The sequence below is a fragment of the Coturnix japonica genome, chromosome 4, assembly GCF_054131305.1.
Source record: "Coturnix japonica strain WE chromosome 4, WE-NBRP24, whole genome shotgun sequence".
Classification (NCBI taxonomy): domain Eukaryota; kingdom Metazoa; phylum Chordata; class Aves; order Galliformes; family Phasianidae; genus Coturnix; species Coturnix japonica.
The window spans coordinates 49211737-49235386 of NC_140666.1; the positions used below are offsets into that span (position 1 = coordinate 49211737).

General features: G+C 43.0%; 3 protein-coding genes across 9 annotated transcripts in view; 1 reads left to right on the forward strand and 2 right to left on the reverse strand.

Moving 5' to 3' along the window:
• The window catches only part of PRKG2 (protein kinase cGMP-dependent 2), a 29909-nt gene extending 27282 nt beyond the window's left edge, over positions 1-2627 (forward strand). For all 7 annotated transcript variants that reach the window (XR_014945834.1, XR_014945833.1, XR_014945832.1 and 4 more), the window contains one exon: positions 20-2627. Coding sequence is in view for 4 of the 7 variants with exons in the window: in XM_085546689.1 (XP_085402815.1) it covers positions 20-115 (96 nt within the window). In the remaining 3 variants the exon portion in view is untranslated. The remainder of the gene's footprint in view (positions 1-19) is intronic.
• A 1131-nt stretch (positions 2628-3758) lies between these two features.
• PKD2 (polycystin 2, transient receptor potential cation channel) lies at positions 3759-20423 on the reverse strand. Its single transcript, XM_015861755.2, has 15 exons — positions 19566-20423; positions 15077-15190; positions 13193-13326; positions 12848-13098; positions 11916-12140; positions 11558-11786; positions 10868-11038; positions 10111-10292; positions 9455-9575; positions 8219-8317; positions 7464-7585; positions 7105-7222; positions 6774-6937; positions 6209-6356; positions 3759-5412 (listed from the first exon to the last, which is right to left on the reverse strand). The coding sequence occupies exons 1-15, from the start codon at positions 20176-20178 to the stop codon at positions 5179-5181; spliced, it is 2925 nt and encodes a 974-aa protein (XP_015717241.2). The 5' UTR covers positions 20179-20423; the 3' UTR covers positions 3759-5178.
• SPP1 (secreted phosphoprotein 1) lies at positions 20111-23175 on the reverse strand. The gene is given in 7 exon segments (NM_001323234.1): positions 20111-20684; positions 21194-21430; positions 21749-21793; positions 21907-22011; positions 22240-22290; positions 22393-22459; positions 23085-23175. Coding segments are annotated over 6 exon segments (795 nt in total). The 5' UTR covers positions 22447-22459; positions 23085-23175; the 3' UTR covers positions 20111-20381.
• Between the last annotated feature and the right edge of the window lie 475 nt (positions 23176-23650).

Consider the following 23650-nt stretch of genomic DNA (forward strand, 5'->3'; position numbering starts at 1 on the left):
TGTGTATTTAATGCCGCAGTTATCTGGACCAACTGATTACAGCTACTTTGACAGCTATCCACCTGAAGAGGGAATGCCTCCAGATGAACTTTCTGGCTGGGACAAGGATTTCTGATACTTTTTCTTCCAGAGCATCTATAGAGACTCGTGGGCACCGGTTCTAAACCTGTTCTTGTGCTTCTGGCTTAAAACCAAAGTATATGATGTTTTTGAAAAACATTATGTTCCCTGGAGAATAGATGACGGTACAGCAACCAGATCTTGTTTGAGTAGTGCACCAAGTTCCCCATGCATCTCCTTATTAAAAAAAAAAAAAAAAAGCATGCAGATGCAACCTGAATATTTTTTGATACACAATATCTCTACCAACATTTTCTGACATGACGGATGGGATGCATGGTTCTTCCATTGGGAATTTCACAAGCACATATTTTGGTATCAACAAGGTTACCATGTGTCTTTATTTGGAGCACAGGGAAGATTGTGGGCCCATAATTTCATGGAATTTGTCAATACCTGACACTACTGGCATTTATTTTTCATTTAACGAGTCTACTGTGTGTTTTGCTCTTTCCAGTAATGGACAGTACTGCATTGATCCAGAAGCATGTAGAAGAAAGATTTTTTTCTACAAGATTGATTTGACTTGATGCTGCAGCTTAAAGGGTATCACTGTGGAAACTGCCTATCAGCTTAGTTCTGCACCAGGCTGAGTACATGAAACAGGGTATAACAGGTCAGATGAAAATCCAGCAGGGAACTAGGTAAATGCATAATAGATTTTTCCTGGAAAAGCAGACTCTGGTATGTATTTCCCTAACTGCTTCAAAGAGCTTTGTATGCATCTTAAGATGGTGTGCTTTTATGTAGTGTGAAGCTAAAATAATAGATAGACAAAAAGTGTTTATCTTGCAAGAAGAAATATGTAAGTACAGAATCATATTCTGTCCTTTAAATATATTTTCAATTATATTTTGCTTTCATTGGTATTTTGCTCAAATTATGAAATTTGCTGAAACATCGATGCTAAAACTCCCACTCATTTTGATGTCCCACGTGCTATCACTAGGTGTGGATACCTGTAGGTGGTAGGCATAAATGAAAAAAAAGCACAGCTGCTGACTTGGTATTTTCCAGTGAGCTTAGTATCCCAGATGGGTTTTGCAATCTCCTTGCAGGTTTTCAGGGCATGATCAGGCAGAGACTTGAGCAACTCAGTCTGGACTCAGGGTTGGCTCTTCTCTGAGCAGGAGGCTGGAATGGAGACCTCCCATGATCCTGTGATTCCAGGAATTGATTTTAATAGTCAGCTACTTGCATAATTACAATATATCATGACACTTTTCCCCATATGAGTTTGTAGACGCTTGATTTTTGTCTTTTAACATCTATATTATTAGAACAGAAGAGTTCTTTTGAAATGTTGATTGTATGATAAATGTAGTTGGGTGTCGAGTGCTCATGATTTAAATATAAAACTCTCTTGCTCCCTGCTGTGAAGGCATGGCATCTTCCTGGGGATCATGCTGGTTTTCTTGCATCAGTGCAACTGTAGCCCCTGACAGGAACTGGTTCAGTTTCCAACCTAAATTCAGATATTCAAGCTGCCATGGCACACTGCATTTCACGTGCTGGATGGAAAACCTCCCAGGAGACTTGTAAAATGTGCTCAGGGCTTCTTAACTGACAGAGGTTGACTTCTTAGCTGCTGGTTATGACCTATCCCAACTGGCCAAGGAAAGGACTGCCACTAAGGTTGTCCATTTTCCCCCATTTTTCGTGAATGAAGGAACCGGATCTTTCACTCCTGAGGTCAGCATCAAGATCCAACTTGCCCCTAATTAGACAGTGTAGGGAGCTGGGGCTGTAATTGATGTGCAACACGTGTTTTGGTTTTTTGAGGGGGAATTGCTCTTCACTGAACCTCTGCCTGATGAACTTCATTTGGCTGTTTTGGGCAGAAATCCAAAAACTGTTTTCATTAAAAATTGTAGGAAACAAGAAGATCCTTGAACTGATGATGATTTACACAGTGTAGGTTAATTGATTTGTTCCATGTTAACAAATACATTTTATTGCTGAGCAGTCAGACAGATTGATTTTCTTTGACAGAAAATCGATTTAAATATTTTGCCCAGCTTTCAGCCCAAGTAAAGGCAGCAGAGTACTTTCCATTGGAAAATTATCAGGACAAATTATCAGGACAGGTGGGTTGGAGCCTTTAAGCAAGGGCTACAGGTGCTTTAGACCCTTGCAGCAGCTCCACTTATTACCACCAAAGAACAGATTTTCAGGACTTAGACTAGACTAGACATTATGGATGTATGCTTCTGTGTGTGTCTGTCTGTCTGCCATACATATTTTTATTATAGTCAAAAGAATATTGAGCTGAATTTTATAAAAAGATTTTGAATGTATTTTTCCATTGTATCTATAGGTAGTTTTCCTTGAGATACATAACAATAAATATATATATTGTTTTTTAAGTGAAGAAATATAAGTGCACTGTTCATTGCAGTAAGCAATTAAGTAAATCTGTGGAACAAAGGGATGTTTTATTTATGAAGCAATCATGTTGCTTGTTTAACTTGCAGTGTGTGCAAATAAAAAATAAGCTTGCAGTGCAATGGGTAGGTCAGTGCCTTTTTATGGTCTCATTCTGCACAGCAGAATCACTGAGGTTAGAAACAATATCTAAGTTCATCTAATCCAAGTATCAAACCATCAACACTGCGCCCTCTCAGAGAATCATTAAGGTTTGAGAGGACCTCCAAGATAATCAAGTCCAGCAGTCAGAATATCTCCCACTCAAAATATGCGAATCATAGGAGATGCTGAGGAAATTAATGATATGTAAGAAGTTACAAGAAGTGAGATTACGGGTCCCTGTTGTGTTTATGTGGGGGAATCACATCTATTTCTTTTCTGAAACATGTGCAGATAACTAAGCTGAAATATTCCAGGATGAGAAGATGAACTGACTCGAACAATCTTTAGCAGATGGATGTACTATAGGCTTCATGTTGTCATCTGTGAGGTTATGCTGCTGCAAAACAAGAGGGCAAATAGACAACTTTCACAGAGCAGGAGACACTGGGAGATCTGAATGGATGGTTATGACTGTGATAAGATTGAGCTGTTTGTGCTGCTTCTGATAAATTAGGGCTTAGGACTGGTTGGGAGAAGACTGTACATAGCTCCTGAAATAAGGTGAACTCACAGAAGTCAGTGATAAGCTGTGGCTGACCTGCCATTGCCAGCACCTCACTGATGCACAACAGCTGAGGTGTGGCAAATGTAATTTTAAATGATATTTAGGGTACGTTGCCATTACTCTTACTGAGCTGCAGGCTAGCAACATCAAAAACCTCAAGTATTCTGATTGATTGAACTCTTGGGCCAACAGCAGGAGGCATAGTTGCTTAATAAGCTAGTTGGCCACTGCAGAAGTAAGGTCCATCTTCAGGTAAGTTAGCTATTGGACGCACAGACTTAAGAGAACCTGCTGAAGAGAGAACACAGGAAAAAGGAAGCTTAAATCCACCCTGATGTGTAATGCCCTTAAAAGAAACCAAAATTCATGTCACTGCAAGCTCCCCAAAAGATCTTTAAGCAGAATATAAATGCTTCCTCTCCCAATCTCATTCTCTCTCCAACTGTTTGTGAGGCATGAATTAATAGCCCATTAGCCAATAGATAACCCTGTCAAAAATGTGTCTTCAGCTACTTGTACATGGTGACTAAGTCAGGAAACAGCATTAGCTTTGCAGATGATACAAAAGTTTATTGGGAAGTAAAGTGCTCAGTTTACAGATCAATACATTCTTGATCATTGCAGAAGGCTTGCATAATTAATGGCTTCATAATGAGACCAAAAACTGTACATGGCTTTTCTATGCAAAACCTTATTGCTAAGGAAGTGAAAAAAATTGTGCTAAAATCTAACACTAAAAATTGAGATTATATCAATGTTGAGAACATTTGTCATGCAGCCACGTGCTCACTGCACGGCCATTGTCACACACATGGATAACCCATGGAAACTATAAGCACTTCAAGATGAAGTTTGTTATAAGTAACGACACGTTACAGAAATACACCTTAACAAATACAGCTAGGAATGAAAATTCATTTTCATGAAAAAAAACACCATATAGTACAAAGAAAGGTGAGTGACACCTTCAGGATGCAGCCTCCTTGCTAAGCCAACATGCCATAGGCTGAAACGTTGCTGGGCAAAGAATGCTGTGCCTCAGTGCTTTCTATTGGAAAGCAACATTTTAACTTAAGTGGTGCATCTCTCCTTCCAACAACAAATCGTTTATGACACAGAAAGCGCCTTCTATTTATCCTAGGATAAATGCAAAACATGGCAAATAAAAAAAAGAAGGCACCATGTGACAGAGCTGAAGATGATCCCATTGATTAAGTGTGGGGAGGCAGCTCTTAAATATTACCTTTAAAATGCTGATGAAACAGAAAGAGGCACAGAGCCTATAGTTTCTATTGCAGAATAACCTGATTAGCAACTTACAAGCTGAGCAAGCTTCCTCTGCTTAATGAAACCTAGTATAAAGGGGAAAAAAAAAAGGAGGAAAAAGGACATAAAATATATTAAATAAAATGTCAGTAACCTAAGAATAACTCTGGAAAGAAAAAACAAAACAAAACAAACACACACTTGCTAACTTAAAAAAGAGACGCTTCTTTGGCTCTTGAAATGTGTCAGCTGTTAAAATGAATATAATGATATAACTGATGCCATTTTCTTTTTAAAAAGTGCTTTTCAAAGCTTTTAAGCATTGTGTTTTTCTAGTAGAAAGCAGAAAGCCCACAGCCTATCACTGGGATGCTTTAGCCACAGCACGTTTTGTCTAAAGCTTGCTGCCCCTCATGAAACCATTCATGCATGGAAACTGTAATAGATGTATGGAAACAGAATTCTGTCCAGGTGGATTTTGTCACATCTGGTTTCCACTCTACCTCTGCATTTTCATTTCTAAGGCCAACAGACTCAATGTCAGTGACTTGAACCTGGCACGTGCATGCGAAGTTCTCAAAATGCCTTACGAACAGAGTATTTGTTTTACCCACCACTGAGCTTTCCTTTAGTGGTCAGATCAGGAAGAGAAGCAGTGGTGTAGCTGGCTTGATGCTGACCAAACAGCAAAGCCTCTGCTACACATGGAGGTTATTCCCCCCATTTCCTCCTCCCCCATCAATGCCGTCTGACTGTGAGGAAGATGGCCGGGAGCTCCTCGACCGAGGCTGCCCGTTCAGTCCCAGTGGTGTTCCCAGACGATGGCTCATCTGAGATGCTGTGTCATCTGACTCCCACCTCTCCAATTCCTCCCGTACCAGCCGCTCCATCTGCTCCCTGTGGATCTCATTATCACGGCCCAACCTTTCATCCTGAACAGATAGAGATACAAGATGGAAGTGTAATTCCCAGACTGCAGCCCATTCAAAATCTTGTTCTATGTGAATAAGAATCCTTTCCTATAGGAAATCCCTACACCACTCAATATTTTGTAGACTAGAATCAAATCACAGCTGCTGTTCTGTAGTAAATGGCTTTCTTCCAGTAACATAACTCCCAGATTCTCACTTTCACTGGTGAAAGCAGTTTGCATTACAGTATTTAACAAGCAAATCTATCTCCAGAAATGTAAGATATACCAGATGCCCTGGATTCTGCCAGAATTCTCAATAGAAAACTATCTACCCATCACAACAACCAAGGGATGAACAAGCTGCCTCAGAAGCTACTGAATGCCATTGCTGTCCTGTTCAGAACATTAAAAGGCATACTGTGGCCTCTGCATAACATAGGTCTTCTAGAAGATGGGTTCTCATATCCAAAACTTGTTTCACATCTCTTTATGGAATCATTAAGTTTGGAAAGACCTGTAAGGTCACCCAGTCCAGCCATCTATTCCTCCCCACCATGTCCACTAACTATTTCCCTCGTGGCCACATCTCCACAGTTCTTGAACACCTCTAGAAACAGTGACTTCACCACCTCTCCATGCAGCCCGAAACAGTGAAACAAAACTCAAGACTGCTCAGCCTGAGCGAAGCCCTGCAACCTTACCACAACTCCCCTTCATGCTCCCAAGCCAAGCAGAAGAGAAATGTACTATCACTAAATAAACATGCAGGCTGTGACCAGCAAGTGATGGCACAGGACAGAGCTGGGGACACTGACCTCTGTCACTCCATCCAACAGCCGTCCCAAGACATCTCTCCTTTTCAGTTTGGCTCTCTCCATTGCTTCCAGCTTCACAATCACTGCATCAATCTTGGAGACAATGCTGCCAATGGAGTGTTCCATGCGATCCACTCTCCTCATGAGTCTGAGGGCAACAAACAATTATTTCAGCTCACTAAAAGCAAGAGTTCAAGTTCTCACTCAACTTACAAACCTCAGTATTTTACTACTAAGAAAACAAATCTTTAGACTTGACAGTGCCATGGCCATTTTCTCTCTTTTCAATGACCAGATATGAAGTTTTTTTCTTTTGGGGAGTAAGGAGCAGTTCTAACTGGTTCCCATGTGCCTCTCTGAATTATATGCAATTCAGATATGACTTGAAAGCTATTAAATGGATTGACTTCAGTACCTAGAAAAAATGTAACATATTTTCTTCTGAAATATTTGATGAATATTTGGAGTTATAGGAAAGACTACAACATATCTTAAACAAAAATAGGACAAGGGGAAAAAAAAATCTCACCCATGCCGTTTTGCTCCCCCAGATGGATTAACTTACACTTGGAACTCTTCATAGGACACTCCACTAGAGCTGCTGCCCCTCCTCCTTGAGCTGTGCCCACTGTCTTCATCTTCATCTTCCTCAGAGTCATCCAAGCTCCGAGAAAAGCTGCGGCTGCTCAGAGGACGTGGCAGAGAGCTCCTGTCCAGGTCCAGATCCTCCTTTATGAAAACACAAGACACAGATAGGAAAGAGGTAAAGGTTTTCACGTGGGGCCAAGGGTGTCCAGGCCAAGGAACTTCAGCTCTACATCAGCTCCACGCTCCACCTTGTTCAGGAAGCAGCACCATCAGCTCTGATGGAATGCTATTCATATTGGCAACCTCACCCTCTCTTTCTCCAGGTCATCTCTCATCTGCTGGTGTTCATGCTCTGTCAGTTCCTGGTCCCCATCCTGATCGTATTTGGTAAATATTGCCTCAATCTCTGCATCAGTGTGGCCCTTCCTGAGAAGGCAGTAAAAACAGATCCCTTACTTCTCATTTTTCACATGCAAAAACAACTTTGTCTTAGAAAAGCAATGCTTTCACAACAAACTTCCATACTGAGCCAAGATACAACTGAATCAAAAGTTGATTTCATTTGTATTAAAGGCATCACAGAGGCAAGAGAAACTTGTCAAAGACTCAGCATCAAATGTCTGGACATGCATGCAATTCAAGATAAAAAAAGCAACAGCTTTCTTACCCTTTTAGATCTTGCCGGAGTTCATCAAAATTTAGTTTTCCCCCACCCTGTCTCAAGCTTTCTGAAATGTCATCAACAGTGGTTTTCTTTAATTTAAGTTTGACCATGGCTTTGTTATAGCCCTAAAAGAAAAAATGATAACAATGAAATTTAACATTTCCATTGGTTTGCAGTGTTAACATGATGTTAATATAATTCTTTTGATTGCAGTTCCAAAGTTTAAAACTCTGAGTTACTTGTCCATGTCCAGTATGTGTTCAAATGTTTCTGAACATGGTACAGCACCACTCCCGTGCCAGACAGCATGAAAGTGCACGTACTTTTTTGAACTGAAGTTCAGGTCAAGCTCTTAAAGTCTGTTTTAAACAACCCAACTGGCAGCCTACCCCATGAGTTCCCAACACATAACCCTGAGACCTGATCCATCACATTGCCTGGCACAAGACACCTCAAAATTCTGTACATAAACTGAATGGTGGTTTAGCTTCATCATTTTAGTATTTCTGTATTTACCTAGGCAGATGTATCCTATATCATATTCACTAGGATGACCCTTTGAAACAGTCTCAGATTGCTACAATACTTTGTAATGCAAAGTTTTTGGTTGAGTGATTTACACTCAACTCACACTCCTTCATTTAACTAAGAGATATGCATTTTCCCCAGCTGTTTCCCACCTTCCTATTTACGCTTTCTATATAGCTTTATGGAATAGTGAGGATGGAGACATCAAACCAACAAAATGTTACTTTTACCTTTCTGATAAGGTCAGACAGTTCCATTTCTGCCTTCTGTTGTGCCATATCCGATTTGACTTCAGAGTATGTATCATTGATAATGGCCAAAAACATGTTCTGTTCGTGACAGAAAAGTCCAATTAAAATAACTCTACAAGTCTAAGTTCTACCACTTACATGACCTATTGTTCACTATCACTTCTTCTCATCCGAAAGAGCAAATAAAAAGCCTCATTAAGTACAAGGGACATTATATAAATCTGAAAATTACAGTCAAACATATGATGCTCTACAGAAGGCTAAGATTAGTATGAGGACAGTTTTGAAAGCAGCACCTCCTCTTCTATTCTGTTGGCCCGTGACATCTGATGTGGATGCTGGTGGCATGGTAGTAAAGGCTGAACCTTCCCACCTGTATTCTGCTTGTTAATTGTTGATGGTGACTGAACAGTGGATGTGAGCACAGTGAGGTAGTGGGTGATGTGTTTCAGCAGAGGAAACAATAGGTCACATCTGCTGGTGCCAATTTTCACAAGCATGGCACACAGGATCTTGTTCACTTCAGGCAAAAATGCATAGCTAATGGTGGTGAATATCTTGAAAAGTATTTTGTAGCTGAGATTTTGCTCTAACAGTGTTAATTCTGCTCTTTTCATCTATTGTTGTAGTTTCCATGCAAATAAATAGGAGGCATTAATTTTAGAGCAACATATGCGAAATCTTGCAGTAATGGTTGCTACCTTATCAAATTACCAAAAACCACACACCATTCTGGGAATAATACCTGAGGATGTCCTGCTCACATAACAGCTTCAAGTGGTATCACCACAAAACAGATTACCATACTGTGACGTAACTTCCAAACTACCTGGAAACTACATTCAGGGAGAAGGTGGTGGGGCTCTTAACTTGTGTCACTGTCTATTTTATATTAACTTGTTTATATCAAAACTATTTTTTAAGAGAGAGAATTTAGAAAAGAAAAATTCTTCATAGTAAGAGAAAAAAAACCACACCAACAAACAACAAAACAACAATGTGGAGCACTATAAGAGAGCAATGACAAAACCACAGTGCAAATATGTTTTAGAGGAGTAAAAAGCAAAGAATGCAGCAGCAAACCAAGTAAAGGTGAAGCCTGATATATTCAACTTAAGTAGCTATAAGAATCCAAGAACAAGAGATGGAAAAATGATGATGTACCTAAAATCAATAGGCCACCTACCCACCACATGAAAACAAAGCTGTACATACCAAAAGGATGAAGAACATAAAGAATACAAATGTAGTGAAATAAATGGGTCCCAAAATGCGATTAGCTTCTTCAACCTCTGTGAAGTTGAAGTCTCCCAAAATGATGCGGAACTGAGTAAATCTTAAAAAAAAAACAAAAAAACACATCCAGGGGTTGAGAAAAACACTTTTGGAGCTGTGCAGGAATTCTTGATCTATTTTACCATAACAGTTGGAATGAAGGACAGCAGAGAGGTTTGCACTGCTGTAATACTCAGACACTGCAGTAGTCAGCTTCTCAAACCTACTTCTAAGCCTTGTAAAACATGAAGTCAGATGCAAGACACAAAGTGTAACTAGTGTGGCTACTTACGGCTTTTGGACACAGCTGGGAAGAAAAACAACCTGGTAACTACCTCAATTGGACCAGCTGGCTGTTAAAGATGATAGACTCCATCTGGGAGCCAGCCAACTAAACAGAACATCAGGAACAGAACACCACTGAGCACATGGTGTCAGGTATATATCTCTAAAAAGCATCTATCACTACTGAGCTACCAACAGTAACAAGCTTACAGCTCATCTCTGCAGGCAGATTGGTTTGATCTCTGGTGAGGCAATCAAATCCATTCACCAGTGCATCAAGAAATTATTCATATTTCTTATTTTTTGCTTACATGCAGTCCTGGAAAGTGCTGAAGTCATCAATCTGGGTGCCGAAGACAAGATAGGCCAACTGAGCATATGCCAAGAAAATGATAAAAAACATAATTGCAAAGCCAACAACATCTTTGACACAGCGAGACATGGTGGTGGACAACTGACTCATCGTTCTGTTGAAGTTAACAAACTTGAAAAGCTGTTAAAAGAAACAAACAAACAAATCACAACAACTGTGAACACAAAGAAGACGATTTCTAATCCCAATTGCTGTCCAGCTCTTTACATGAGATGTCTTAATGAGCTGGATGGGGACAAAGCCAGGTGATTTTCAATTAGAAATACATTGTTTCCAAAAAACCCTAAGACTTGAAATTTGAAGGAAAAAAAACCGAGAAAGCCAACTTCTGCTTGGACTCCTATTTGAAACCTTGGTTCCAAAGCAGTAGTATCAAGCTGCTTCCAAGAGCACACAGGAGAAAGCAGTATCCACTAAAAAGTGCCAATTTCTCAATAAAGGAGAAATGAAAACATTTCTTCACATATCTGATGTGACAAAGAGCTGAATGAATCTTCTAGCCTTAAACAAGGACCAATACAGAGAGAGAATGAGAACCTTGCTTTCAATCTGCACAAAGTTACCTTTGTGCTCACACGTTCTCCCATGACCAGTGTTAGAAGAAGCGTGACTAAACTCAAAGATATCAGGCAACATTCAGAACACTGAACATGCACTTTCTTATTTTAGAATATGGGTACGTGTCTTAGAGTTACCTTAATCCAGACAAAAAATACGGTGACTGCAGCAATGTTGTTGAATTGCATTTGCCAATATGCCAAGGGTTCAAAATTGGGGAATGAGTTCTGATCTTCTAGTAGCTTCTTCAGGAGCATATCAACAGTTGATGTCCTGTAGATGCTTATTCCTATCGCTGCCACGCAGAGCTGAGTACAAAAGAAACAAATGAGCACATGGAAGGTGGTTATGGTTTTAAAACAGCTTCAAAACAAGATTCAAACTAGAATTTTGGGGTAGATCATTTTACAGTGAAACTATGACAGCCATAGGGTGAGACAAATAGCCTGGGAGTAAGGGAATTTGGGAATCTCTTCCTTGCCCCTGCTGAAGAACAAAATAATGGTGAAAACTGGTGGGCTCAGAAAAATGAAGCCATCATATGGAAGAAGTGGAAGAAACAGGAAAAAAATATCAAAACAAAACAAAAAACCTTAGATTTGTCCAAGACTGAAAGTACAGAATGGAAGTGGGACAGGATCTACTTCAGCTTTGCTGGCTTTGGATACCTTTGCAAAGAACAACCCAATGTAATTCTGGATCATATAGCTTCAAATTAAAAGCTCAGATTTTTAGCTACAGTGAGATTGCTGGTGAACACAGAGTCATTAATGTCTCCCACAGAGCACATTTCAGAAAGCAGTGTTAGACTTATAAAGGTTACCTACCACAATGATAAGGATATCCAGACAGTTCCAGAGACTTCTGAAGTAGCGCAGCCTGTGAATGTGAATTTCTAAGATCTCTTCCACCATGTAGTACAGAACAAAAAGACAAAACACCACTTCACAGGCTGCCAGGAAGAAATCCAAAGTGGAGATGTAGTGAATCAGCTTCACTGGCTGAAACTGCCAGGAAGTAAGAAGGCCTCCTGTAGCTGGAAATTCCACTAGCAGCCTGGAATTTAAAAAGGCAAAGAAAATTATTTCATTTTAATACTGTCCACAAAAACACAGAAAGAACTGTCTGCATCTCTATCTGCTTCATGCTTTGCAATCCGAACACTGCCACTGCTCCTGGTCATACCTTACAATGCAGAAAAGGTTGATGTTTGCATTGTAGACTGAGAAATCAATGAAAGCTGCTCTTGTCCCTCTGTCCAACCACAGGTTCTTCTTAAGGCTGGCAATCTGCACAGCTGTCACTTCCCTGGTCCTTGAGAGGTCCTGGTAATAACCAGCCCCACTGTATGTGGCCAGCAAGCCCCAGTGGCTGCTCCCATTCAGGTCCTTCTCATTGGTGTATGTCCAGCTGTTTCAGTCAGGAGTGAGACAGTACGTTAGATCTACTTTTAACATACAACTAACAAAACAAACAAGACATGACCAAAAAACCCACATGTGTGTTGGGTGGTCCCACGTGGAGCCAGGAGTTAGACTCCATGATCCTTATGGCAACCTTCCAACTCTAGATATTCAATGATTCGTAGAGCAGTTTTATTTAGAAGCACAGAATCATTAAGGTTGGAAAAGACTGCTGAGATCATTTAGTTCAACTGTCAAAGGGTTTTAAGGGTTACTTGCAAGTTTTCATGTCTTTACTCTGGAGAAAGAACTAACAAGGTTTGTTTCACCAACATAATGGGATGCGGATAGGAAGACAGGCAACAAGTAAATTAATTGTGAAAACAGAACGCACTGATCTGCTTACTCAAAAGTTCTTTTCTCTGGGGGAAGCTAAGAAAAACTGGTATTGATGTAGCTGTGCTTCACCTCCCAAACCCTTCCCAGTGTAATCCACACATTGTCTCTCAAGAGAAGTAGAACTCCTCCCAAGTTTCAGCCAAAAAAGATGACCCAGCAACTCCCAGCACTCACCCAGCACTATGGATTTAGCTGGCTTTACAGACAGAACCTACAGCAATTCTAGAGCTGCCCCTGTGAAATGACTTTCTGTACCACTCTGCATAATCTGAGTCAGAAAAAACCACATTTAGTTGCCTACAAAATACTACATACGCTGTTCCATTTCGAAGCCCAAAAGGTGCAGTATCTTCATTGGCCACAGAATAGACATCATAGCAGTCTTTGATTTCATCTTTTAAATCCTCAGGAATTGAGCATGAACCATTCCTCACTTTCAGCTGCCGAATCCGGGGCACCCCTAGGAGCAGGTTCTCATAATAAATGAAGCTTTTGTTTTCTGCTATGGTTTTATTGTTGTACCACATATCCCAGTAGAGACCATCCAGCAGAGGGCCTTCTGTGAACTGTAAAGGAAGACAGAATTTCAGCTTGCATGTTGCTAGCACTGTTTTCACACATCAAATCAACAGCAAGATAATAACTTGCTTTTAGTATTACCTTCCAGAAGTCATCCATTGTGGACAATGTTTTAAAGTCTGTTTTCTCCATTTTGGATACAGGCGTTTCCAGGAAGAGCTGCGACATAACCCTCGTGTAATAATACATGCTGGAACTCACTGTCCCGTATGTCACTGCATGTGGATTGGCAAGGGGTGAGAAGAAAAAGATGGAGCAGTTTTGAATACATCAAGTTGTACTTGTATAGATTCTACCCTAAAAGACTAAGATCAGAACAAAATCCATAACAAATCAATTGTTGGCAATAGTAGTATTAATGTTTCTACAAAAAACAACTTCAAGAACCACAAGGGCTGGACTCAGGAGCCTGAAGAAAAGCAGCCAGTGCCACTTCAGGCATCCTGAGAGCTGGAATGACCCCAGACACTGGAATGTCCATGCCCTGTCCAGGCAGAAAGGGATGCTCAACATGGGATACTGCCAATGACACAAGCTGTCAGTGGTTAGAAAACAAAACTCCACCCCAGACATTCAATGCTCTAAGAGAATCACTGCACAGAAAGTAATGACTGCATGCTGCTTCTGTTCCTCATTCTGGGCCAAGCATGTGGCTGAGGACCACAGAGCGTAAATTACAAAATGACACACAAAGCCAAGCTGGTTTGGGAGAACAGTCTCTGGCACTGATGCCTCTGCTGCCTATAAATACGTACAAGTCAGTACATGTAAATAATACAACAATTCTGGGTTAAAATTCAGAGGAGCTTGGAAGATTAGGTCAACAGCAAAAACCTTTAAGCAGTGCTGTCAAACTTACAGAAGCATTTTATAACAGGGAAGAAAATGAGTTTTCCTGAGCAACCACAGAAGAACTATTTTTAATAAACTCCTCTGTGGCAAATCGCATGTGTGACTTGATTGCACAATACTTGGATTCTCGCTACATACACTCTCTCAAAAATACAACAGCACAAGGAATGCAAACAGCACTTTGCCAGCAGTGGAAAGCATCCTCCTATGGCACACCAAAGACCTGTCTGCCCCACAGTTATTGCTTATGTGTAAAGCAAAAAATGATCACGCTTAAAGCATAGCTAAAGAGTTAGCAGCATCTGTGCCCTTTTGATACAATGCGTGTGTCACCAAAAATATTTCCCATCACAAAACAAGCAAACAAACAGCAAGCAAACTTATCCCTCTGAAGACAAATTTGTTTTCACAGAATCATGTTCAAGTCCTGCACCAAAAGTCTCACACAGGAAATGAACATGACAGTGAGTATATAATGATTTGTGCAGTACGTCACCAAAACAGTTGAGCTGTGTCAACTGAATAATGTTTGCGGTTTGGATTTTTTTCATTTGCTCTTGTTGTAGGAATTCTACTGTGGACAAGCAAAGCACTTGCTCCCAAACTACTAACACTGCTTGTGGTTTGTGTTTTATTCAATGCAAGGCTTTCTTTAAAAACAAAAATGGCACCTTGTCCTGTTGCAGCTGGTCACAAAGACAGCTCAACAGTCATTGGCACTGGAGGCATTTAGAATAGAACTGTCCATGCTAATGACTGAGGGCTTGAAATCCGTCAGCTTTCCAGAGATAAACAAACTTTAATGCATGCAGATTTTGTTGCTAGTCTCCCTAGTGACCAAATAAAACATCACAATATGTTGTACTTGGCACCGTCTTCCTGATTGTCATGCAAATGTATGAACACGTTAATAGTTTTGACTACTAACAATTCAAAAACTGCTAAGGTGCAGAACCTCAAGCAACAATCCAACTACAAAGTCAAGAGAAAGAAATAACTCAAAATATTTTCCCCTACAATGACCTGTTCATTACTCTGCCACTTCCCCGAAACACTGTGGATTTGCAAGCAAGCAGTGCAGAACTGCACACATTAAGGCTGAGTAGTACTTACAGACGCACAGCACCACAAGGAAGATCACATACGTAACCAGCTCCCGCAAAACACTTCTCAGGTATCTCTCTCTGCTGGTGTTGTTTTCTTCCATCAGCCTTGTACCCCACAGACCTAGCAAGAAAAACATACATAGTTACATACACAGGTGTCTGATACTGGATACCTGGAGACATAGCTAATGACACACCCAATGTAATACACTGACTAAAGAGTCAAATGGCTTTGAAAGATTCATTAACATCATGTCTGAAAATATTATCAGATAAGTGAAAATGCACATTCCATATCAAAACATTTTTAGTAATTTTAATTAATTAACCAAAAGAAGGATACGTCAGTCAGGCAGCTTGAGCTTCACAGAGTTATACTTGTGTATGGGAACTGAGTCACAGCCTGAACCACTGATTGAGCACCTGGGGAAAAGACCCAGTCAGCCCTGATTGAGCACCTGGGGAAAAGACCCAGTCAGCCCTGGAAGCACAAGTGAAGGCAATTCACCTGTGCAACTGGAAGGGGTGGAGCCTGGCTGCACCTCTTAGACCTCATTTAAGGGCTGACTGCTACTGACCTCTTTGGTAGAACTTTCCCCTGTGAATCTAGCACACCTTCTGATAAAGATCAGCAATCTTCTTCCCTTTCTTTATAGCAACTTTCTATCATGCCAGTCCTTCCATCATTACATCTCTGGTGTAACGCCTTTCCTATTGCATTGATCTGTCCAATTGCTACTACATGGCATTCCCAAAAATGCAGCCTAAGAGAACTTATCAGACAGCAGTCAATCCTGCCAAAAAGGTAATAGGAAAGCAAAAGGATCTTTTAAATGCAGTTGCTATCAGAAATAGTTGTGTGAGAATGGAAAGCAGGCAGTGATTTCCATCCTTATTTCTGGTGCCTAATCCAAACCATAACAAAGCTGAGAATGGCTGCTGACATTCAGCTGAAAACTGCTGCTGTTATGGAACTTCTTTTGATTGAAGCCTAAATAGAGCAAGGTGATTTATCTAAGCTAATGATGAGAGAAAAAAGCATCTGAAAATAGAATTTCTCTTTTGCCAAATTCCCACCCTTTCCCCTTACAGATATTTTAGATTGACAGTCTTTTAAAGCATCCTTCACATTCCCAAAGGATGGAAACAGCGTAGACCCAACATTCCTAGGGAAAAAAATAAAACCTTAAATCCACCAAACACACCACAGTAACTTGAAGCTAAAGGAACAGCAACAAGGAGCAGACAACATATGTTGTGCACCAGCAACCTTCCTGCTGACCTCTGGTCACATCCCTGGACTGGTTAATCACACTATTTGCTAATATCAGCCCCCAGTAGAACATTTTCAAAGCTGTTCATTAAGGCTAAACCTGAAAACACAGAGATAAGGACTGCAGCTCAACTAAACAAAGTTCCAAATGCTCACCATAAGGTCATTCTCATAGGCAGAAGCACAAAACCAAGAACATTCGGAGTCACTATTAATACAGAACTCCACAAATCCAGCCTTCAGTATAGCAGTACGTTGCACTAGCAACCCTCATAATAAAGTCAGGAAAACATTACAGAAGAGAGGAAGAACAGTCTGGAACAGCCAGCAAGAAAGCTGGCGAGCATGCTGAGTCCTGGCCGTCAGCACATTACTCACCAACAAGAAATGCAGTGAACAGAAAGCTTGCAAGCTCCATTTCTGTCTTGGTAGAAAATAGCTGCAAGTCAGCAGTGAGAAGAAAGTTGCATACAGAAAAAAAAGCCAACAACAAAAATCTAACAACGGAGATCACATAATGGCCTTTCCATTAAACAACCTCTAGATATGCCTGGCAGCCACCTGGAAGCACTCAACAGTGGACATGTTTTTAGAGGATAAGTACAGTATTCTCCTTCTTGCCTTATTTGAATTTTGTTCTAGGTGCATCTAAATGCATAGTGGTTGTAAATGATGCTGGATTCAAGTAGACATCTTCTGCCAGCACCAGAAACATTACTTCTAGCCTTGATTAAAGGATTTCCACTGATTTCTTATGTAAACTTGTTATTTCTCAACTTTTTGACTTTACATATACACATATACACACATACAATTCATATATATTACATATATATGTGTGTGTAACATAAGCATGTAATGTACAGGGAGAACAGGTTAGGGAGAAGAGATGAAGGAGGTGGAACTAAGAATAGAAATGAAAACATGAGAAGGAGAAGCAAAGTAGAAGGGACGAAGAAGAGAATGAGAAAGGATGGAGAGATTAAGGTAAAGGAACAGAAAAGGGAAGACAAAGGAGAGGAGATAGGAAGAAGAGAGAATGAAGAAAGGACAGAAAAGGAACAAAGAATGCAGAAGAGTAGAAGGGAGGTAGGAGTGCAAATGGCAAACAGAAATGAAGAGAAGGATGATAAACAGTGGAGAAGAAATGAAGAATGAGAAGGGAAGGATAAGAAACAGAGAAAGAAAGGAAATGGGAAGCAGAGAAGAAGGGATGGGAGAGCTGGGAAGGAGATGGAATAATGAATAGAAAGCAATGAAGAAAATGATGGAGAAGGAACAGAAACAGGGAGGAATAAAGAAAAGGATGGGAAAGGAATGTACACACATATATACACATGTACACTATTATATTGGTAAATCCAGTTTATAAGGTACAGAATGCATTAATTTGTTTTTATGAAAAAGTTCTGAAAGTGTTCAGTAGTTGGGTAGAGACAATTACAACTGTCCCTCAGCACACACAGTGCCAAAAGCAAGCCCAGGTGGGCACTGCTAGCTGACTTCCCTACAGAGAAGTTCAGGTACTAGCAGAGAGTGAGGACTGTAGTCCTGGACAAAGGCTGATCCTCCCGAAAAGAACAAGGGCAACAAAACCACGTAACATTCAAAAAGAATTTCACACTCCTTCCTATGGTACTATCACAGCCAGCAGTAATTCAACTCAGTACAAACTGGATGATTTTTATCACAATGAATTAATGACTGAAAATGGCACTTGATATTTCCACTTAACAATAACCAGGAAAATCTTTTAAGACAGACTCTGTGTACATAACTTTGTACTGACGCATGTGATGACATAGTAACACTGGGAGATGGAGTACAGCTCTGATGGGAAGATTGCCTTTCCCACCTGCCTCTGGAAACAGACATTAATCTCATCCATCAGCACTAATGGAGACTGAATTACTTCTCCTTAAGAGAGGTGAACAGCCATGACCTCCTCTCCCTGGGCAGCTGAGATGGCTGCTGGGGAGATGTGCAGGAGAAGAGGAATTAAGGCCACTTCAAGGACACTTACACCAGAATTCAAAGAGAATCTCCAAAGACAGGAAAATGAAAGACAGATAATCATATGCAGTCAAGTTTTTATTCACTTACTAGATCCTTCTACAGTCTCCCTGATCACTGAAGTTATCAAACTCCTATTACATGCAGATGCATTTCACAACTAACAGCAAGAAAAACTCAAGATGTCATTGTCTCTCAGCTGCTGAGCAGCAGTCAGTCTATCCATGTTACCACCACTACCACCTGTGATATACAAAAGACTAATCCTCTGCTTTCTTGCACTGCAAGAAAAATCATAAATCATAAAATAACTAAGGCTGGAAAGATCACTAAGATCATCCAGTCCAATCATCAGCCCATGCCTGTGACTACTCTAGGCCACATCCCTCAGCATCACATCTGCCTTTTCCTTGAATACCCCCAGGGACAGTGACTCTACCACCTCCCTAGGCAGCCAGTGCCAGTGCCTCACTTCTCTTTCCAATAAGAAATTGTTCCTAATGTCCAGCCTGGGCCTGCCCTGGTGCAGCTTGAGGCCACCACCTTTCATCATACTGCTGTTACCTGAGAGAAGAGGCCAACCCTCCACCTGACCACAACCTCATTTCCAAGAGCTGTAGAGTGATAAGGTCTCTCTCAAACCTCCTCTTCACAGACTGAACCAACCCATATGATACAACTTCACATCTCTTTCAACATCACATACATTTGATTAATGGCTTTCATCCACGTCAGTTGAATGCATGCAGGATGCTACTACTCCAGAGGTGGTGCTCATCTTTCAGCCTGAAAGCAGAAATCGAAGGTTCAAGTGACAGATGGGCACCAGCTCTCCAAGCTCTCCTTTCAGCCCGACACTCTTGATATGAAACATGTAACTATCGCTGTTATTTTGTCCTGAGTGTTTTGCTCTCCTGTTACATAGTGACTTATTTATTGCAACACTTTCTGCTGCAAAGATCCTCCAAGGCAATGACCTCTGCAAGCCCAAGGTACCCAGGTAAACCACCACAACGATCGGGAGGGATTAACTGCGGTCTGGGACAGAGAAATCGTTAAAGCAAATAACTTCTGAACGCACACGAAAGACGAGCAAAGGCAGAAAGCACAGCAGACAGCCCAACTCGAACCCCCTGCTTAAAACCAAGTGTGTTTTTGGCTCTTCTGCTCACGCCACAACAGGCAGTGACTCGAGGAAAGCCCATCTCACCTCGCAGCCGCCGTGCCAGCCGCTTGGCCCAGGCGCTGCGGAGCGGCGCGGAACCCTCGGGCGGCCCCGGGGGGCGGCTCCGCACCTCGGCCGGGATCCGCCGCTGCCGCCGTCCGCCGCCCACCGAGGACGGAGCGGCCGCGGGGCCGCCCCACTCCGCGTCCATCTCCAGCGCCGGCCCCGCCGCCACCGCCCCCTCCTCCTCCTCGGGCTCGAAGCCCGGGTTGTCGCGGCTCCAGGCGGACAGCGGAGGGGACGGCGGGCAGCAACCGGCCCGCGCCGACTCCCCGAGCCGCCCCAGCTCCAGCTGCTCCCGCCCGCGGGCCGCCATCGCCCGGCGCTGGGCCGCCCCTTCCCCGCCCTCGGGGCCGGCCCGGAAAGCCCGGGGCACGGTGGGAGAGGGGGTCGGGCCGCCCTGTTGCCTCCCGCCCCTTTCCCCTCCTCGGGGCCGTCCCCCTGGAAGAGAGTTTTGGGGGTGGAAGAACGGGGAGGGGCTGCTGTTGTACCCCGTTCCTCCCTGCATCACACAACTTCCACAAAGCCGAGAGGTTTTTGTGGTTTTTATTTCAATCCGGTTACAAAATATACACAGGAGCAGCGGGACGCGCAGCATCCCCGCAGGCAGCGCTCGCCCCGTCTCGGTACGGCTCAATGGCACCGCGGTGCCTCGACCTATGTATGCATCGCCACACGCTCTACATTTACAAACACACCGCTATGGCTCTCCTCCCTCCCCCTCCCCAGCCCTGCGCTTGCACAGAAATTACAAAAAAGAAGGGAAAAAGGAAAAAAAAAGAAGCAGTGCCCAGATTCCCCTTAACGGGTGACCTCATTGTTTTCAATGCTGTGGCGATCTTCGGCATCCTCAGCGCTCTCTAGCGTCTGGTTGCTGGCGTCGACGGCGGGCACGCTATCCTGGCTCTCCCTGCTGTCCACCCCAGCACTGGCCTTGCTGTCACCTCCGTCCACCTCACGGCTGTCAAATTTTGGCCGGCTGTCGTTCTCTGCGCTCTGATGTTGGGGCAGCTCACGGCTGTTCTGTTCGCGGCTCTCCTTGGGCCACCAGAGCCCCGCTGGCTGGCCATCCCCGTCCTCCGTGGTGGCATCATCCTCAATGAGCTGCGTTGCACAAAGGGGAAATGGAGAACATCAGCAGCTGAACATGAGCCAGCGGTGTGCCCAGGTGGCCAAGAAGGCCAACAGCACCCTGGCTTGCATCAGAAATAACGCAGCCAGCAGGAGCAGGGTGGAGATTGTCCCTCTGGACTCATCTCTGCTGAGGCCACATCTTAAATACTGTGTTCGGTTTGGGGCCTCTCACTACAAGAAACACATCAAGACCCTGGAGCATGTTCAGAGAAGGGCAGGGGAGCAGCTGAGGGAACTGGGTTGGTTCGGTCTGAAGAAGAGGAGGCTCAGGGGAGACCTTACAGCTGTCTACAACTGCCTGATAGGAGGCTGTGGTGAGGTGGGGGTCAGCCTCTTCTCCCAGATAACAGTGATAGGATGAGAGGGAATTACTTGGTGATCTTACAGATCTATCTCAGCCTTAATGGTCCTATGATAAACTGTTCTCATCCTTACCACCCTTCCCAATAAGCCAGGTGCTGCTGTACAGCCATACTCACCTTCCTGGCAGCTTTGCGGATCTTGCTCGCCTTCACCACATGGGCTTTGGCCCTGAAGCCATATGCCACGCTGTCACCCCGGCCTGCATTGTCCCCACGGTTGAAAGGTGTCACGGGTGCCTCTGTGGGGAAGTCTGTGAAGACTTCATCAGACTCATCAGTGTCATTGGAATCATTGTCATCATCATCATCATCATCCACGGTCTCTTGGCTCTTGCTAGGAACATCAGGAAAGTCCTGGAAAGAATTTAACACACATTAGGCAGATCTATGTATTCAAGGCATCTCTCCGTTCATTGCAGGGGGGTTGGACCAGGTGGCCTTTAAAGATTCATTCCAACTCTGAAGGTTCTGTGATTCTATGAGGTGAGCTGAGAGGTCTCGCTCTGGTAACCCAGTGCTTAGTTGCTGGAGACTTAGTGCATAAATTGCTCTCAGTCAGCCTCATCCTGTCCAAAGCCTTGCACTGTTTAAAGGGAGGCGTTACTATAAGAGCTGCATTTGGGTGAGGAAAGTGAGTACTTCTGTGCGCTGGCTGGCATCCAGAAGACTTACCGGCTGTTCTGGGACATCAGCATTTTCTTCTGAAGAGTAGTGAGTCTGAAAGTAACAGAAAGCTCACTGTTAGCACACACAGTAGAGCTGAGAAATAAGCTTGATATTCTTCAAGCCCTCAATCCTAAGTTTTGACACCAGGAGACATCATGCTGTACCTGCTGAAGTGAAGCCAGGTCATTCTGTGTCTGCTGCAGGTGCTCCTGAGACTGAGAATCCACGTGATCCTGGTGGTACCTGTGTGTGTGATGGCTCCTGGGGTCCTGCAGGAGAAGAAGGAAGGTTTTAATGCCCAGAGAAGCACAGCAGAGCTGATGGCATCACACCGCCTCAGATGGCACAGTGTGGCAGAGCAGCACAGGATGCATCCTCATCCATTCACTGACACAGGGAAAGAACTGGGAATAAGGTACCATTTCCCATATGAACATTAGAGTCAAGAACTGTTTTATTAAAGACAACAGGCAGAATGGTAACAAAAAGGAGCTTACGTATTTTTCTTCAGAGCTGGCAGAAATGGCATGCTGCTTGGATTTGCTCACCTTGAAGGGGAAAGAGAAAAAACATTTGTGAGCATTAATGTGTTGCTAGCATGCCTAGAAAATGTGCATGTAACTGCTAACACACATTTAGGATTTACTCACTGGCCATGCAGCAGTGATGCTGATAAAGCACAAGCAAAGAAGTGTCAGCTTCATTGTGATGTTTTACCTGGAAAGCAGGTTGGAACAGGAAATCAGCAAGGTCAAATACCCCCCAAAAACACCCCAAGGCTTTCTTTTCTCCTGTTCTTGCTGTGCCAAAAGCAGCTTTCTGACAAGGATTCAGCCTGCCCGTGGCAATGTCATTTTTCCACCCTCACAGCTAGCTGGCTTTATGATGCTTAGAAATTAAACAGCAGCAAGAATTCTGACTCCAGTTTGTTTTTCAGTTACTTTAAAACTAGTTTTCAGAATTATTAACTGGAGTGGCTGTAAATCAAGTTTACATGATGCATTTATGGCCAGACCTTCATTTTACCCTGCAGACATTTGACCACAACAACCTACATTTTCAAGCAGGAGTCAAAGATCTGCTCACATAGCAGAGAGAAGGCTTTGGGGCTTTCAGTGGCCTCCTGATATTCATCAGCACACAGGTGTAAAACTGTGATATTAACTGCCACACCTGGCATTAGTTAAAAAAGAACAAACACCTTCCTCCTAAAAGCAGAACTATTCCCATAGAAAAGCATCAAACATTCCTCCCCAGTAATGCAACTTCGCAGCCCAGTACCTCCTGAACAAAAATTATGTGCAGAGTGGCACACAGCAAGTGAAAAAGCAAAGAGAATTACCTTTACTGTGATGGAGAAGTCAGCTGTTCAAAGGTGCTCCAGCAATCCCAGCAGCAGCTCCTACTGTGGACTGAGTGAGGTTCTGGCTTTCTCCCCTTGTCCCTGACTGCCTGGCATCTGCACCCGTGAGGAATTTAAACCCTGTCCCAGAGAGCAGCCACCAATCCCCGTGGAGCGGAACAAGCTGAGGTCATGAGGCTGTTGGCCACCATCCTGCCCACGTTCTCATCCACTTCCTCTTTGGCTTTGTGGCTTCTGAAGCAAACAAAAGCTACTCTATGGTTAAAACATTACTTATGGGCAAGATCATTAACCAGCAGGTTTGCTGAATGCACAGCTGTTGGTATCGTGTAGGAGGGCTTTGGGGCACATCCGTCCTCCTTTTGCAAGGAGTCAGAGCCCGGTTCCCAGAAACCCTTCACGCCCTGTTCTGTAAGGGGTAGGGATGTGTCATGTCTGCAGTGTGAGGAGTGCCAAGAGTATTGAGAACCAAGAGACATCATAGGAAGATTTCCTATGTCTGCTGCAATCTAGCAGTATCAGTTCTGCTGGTGGGGGTCTGTTCC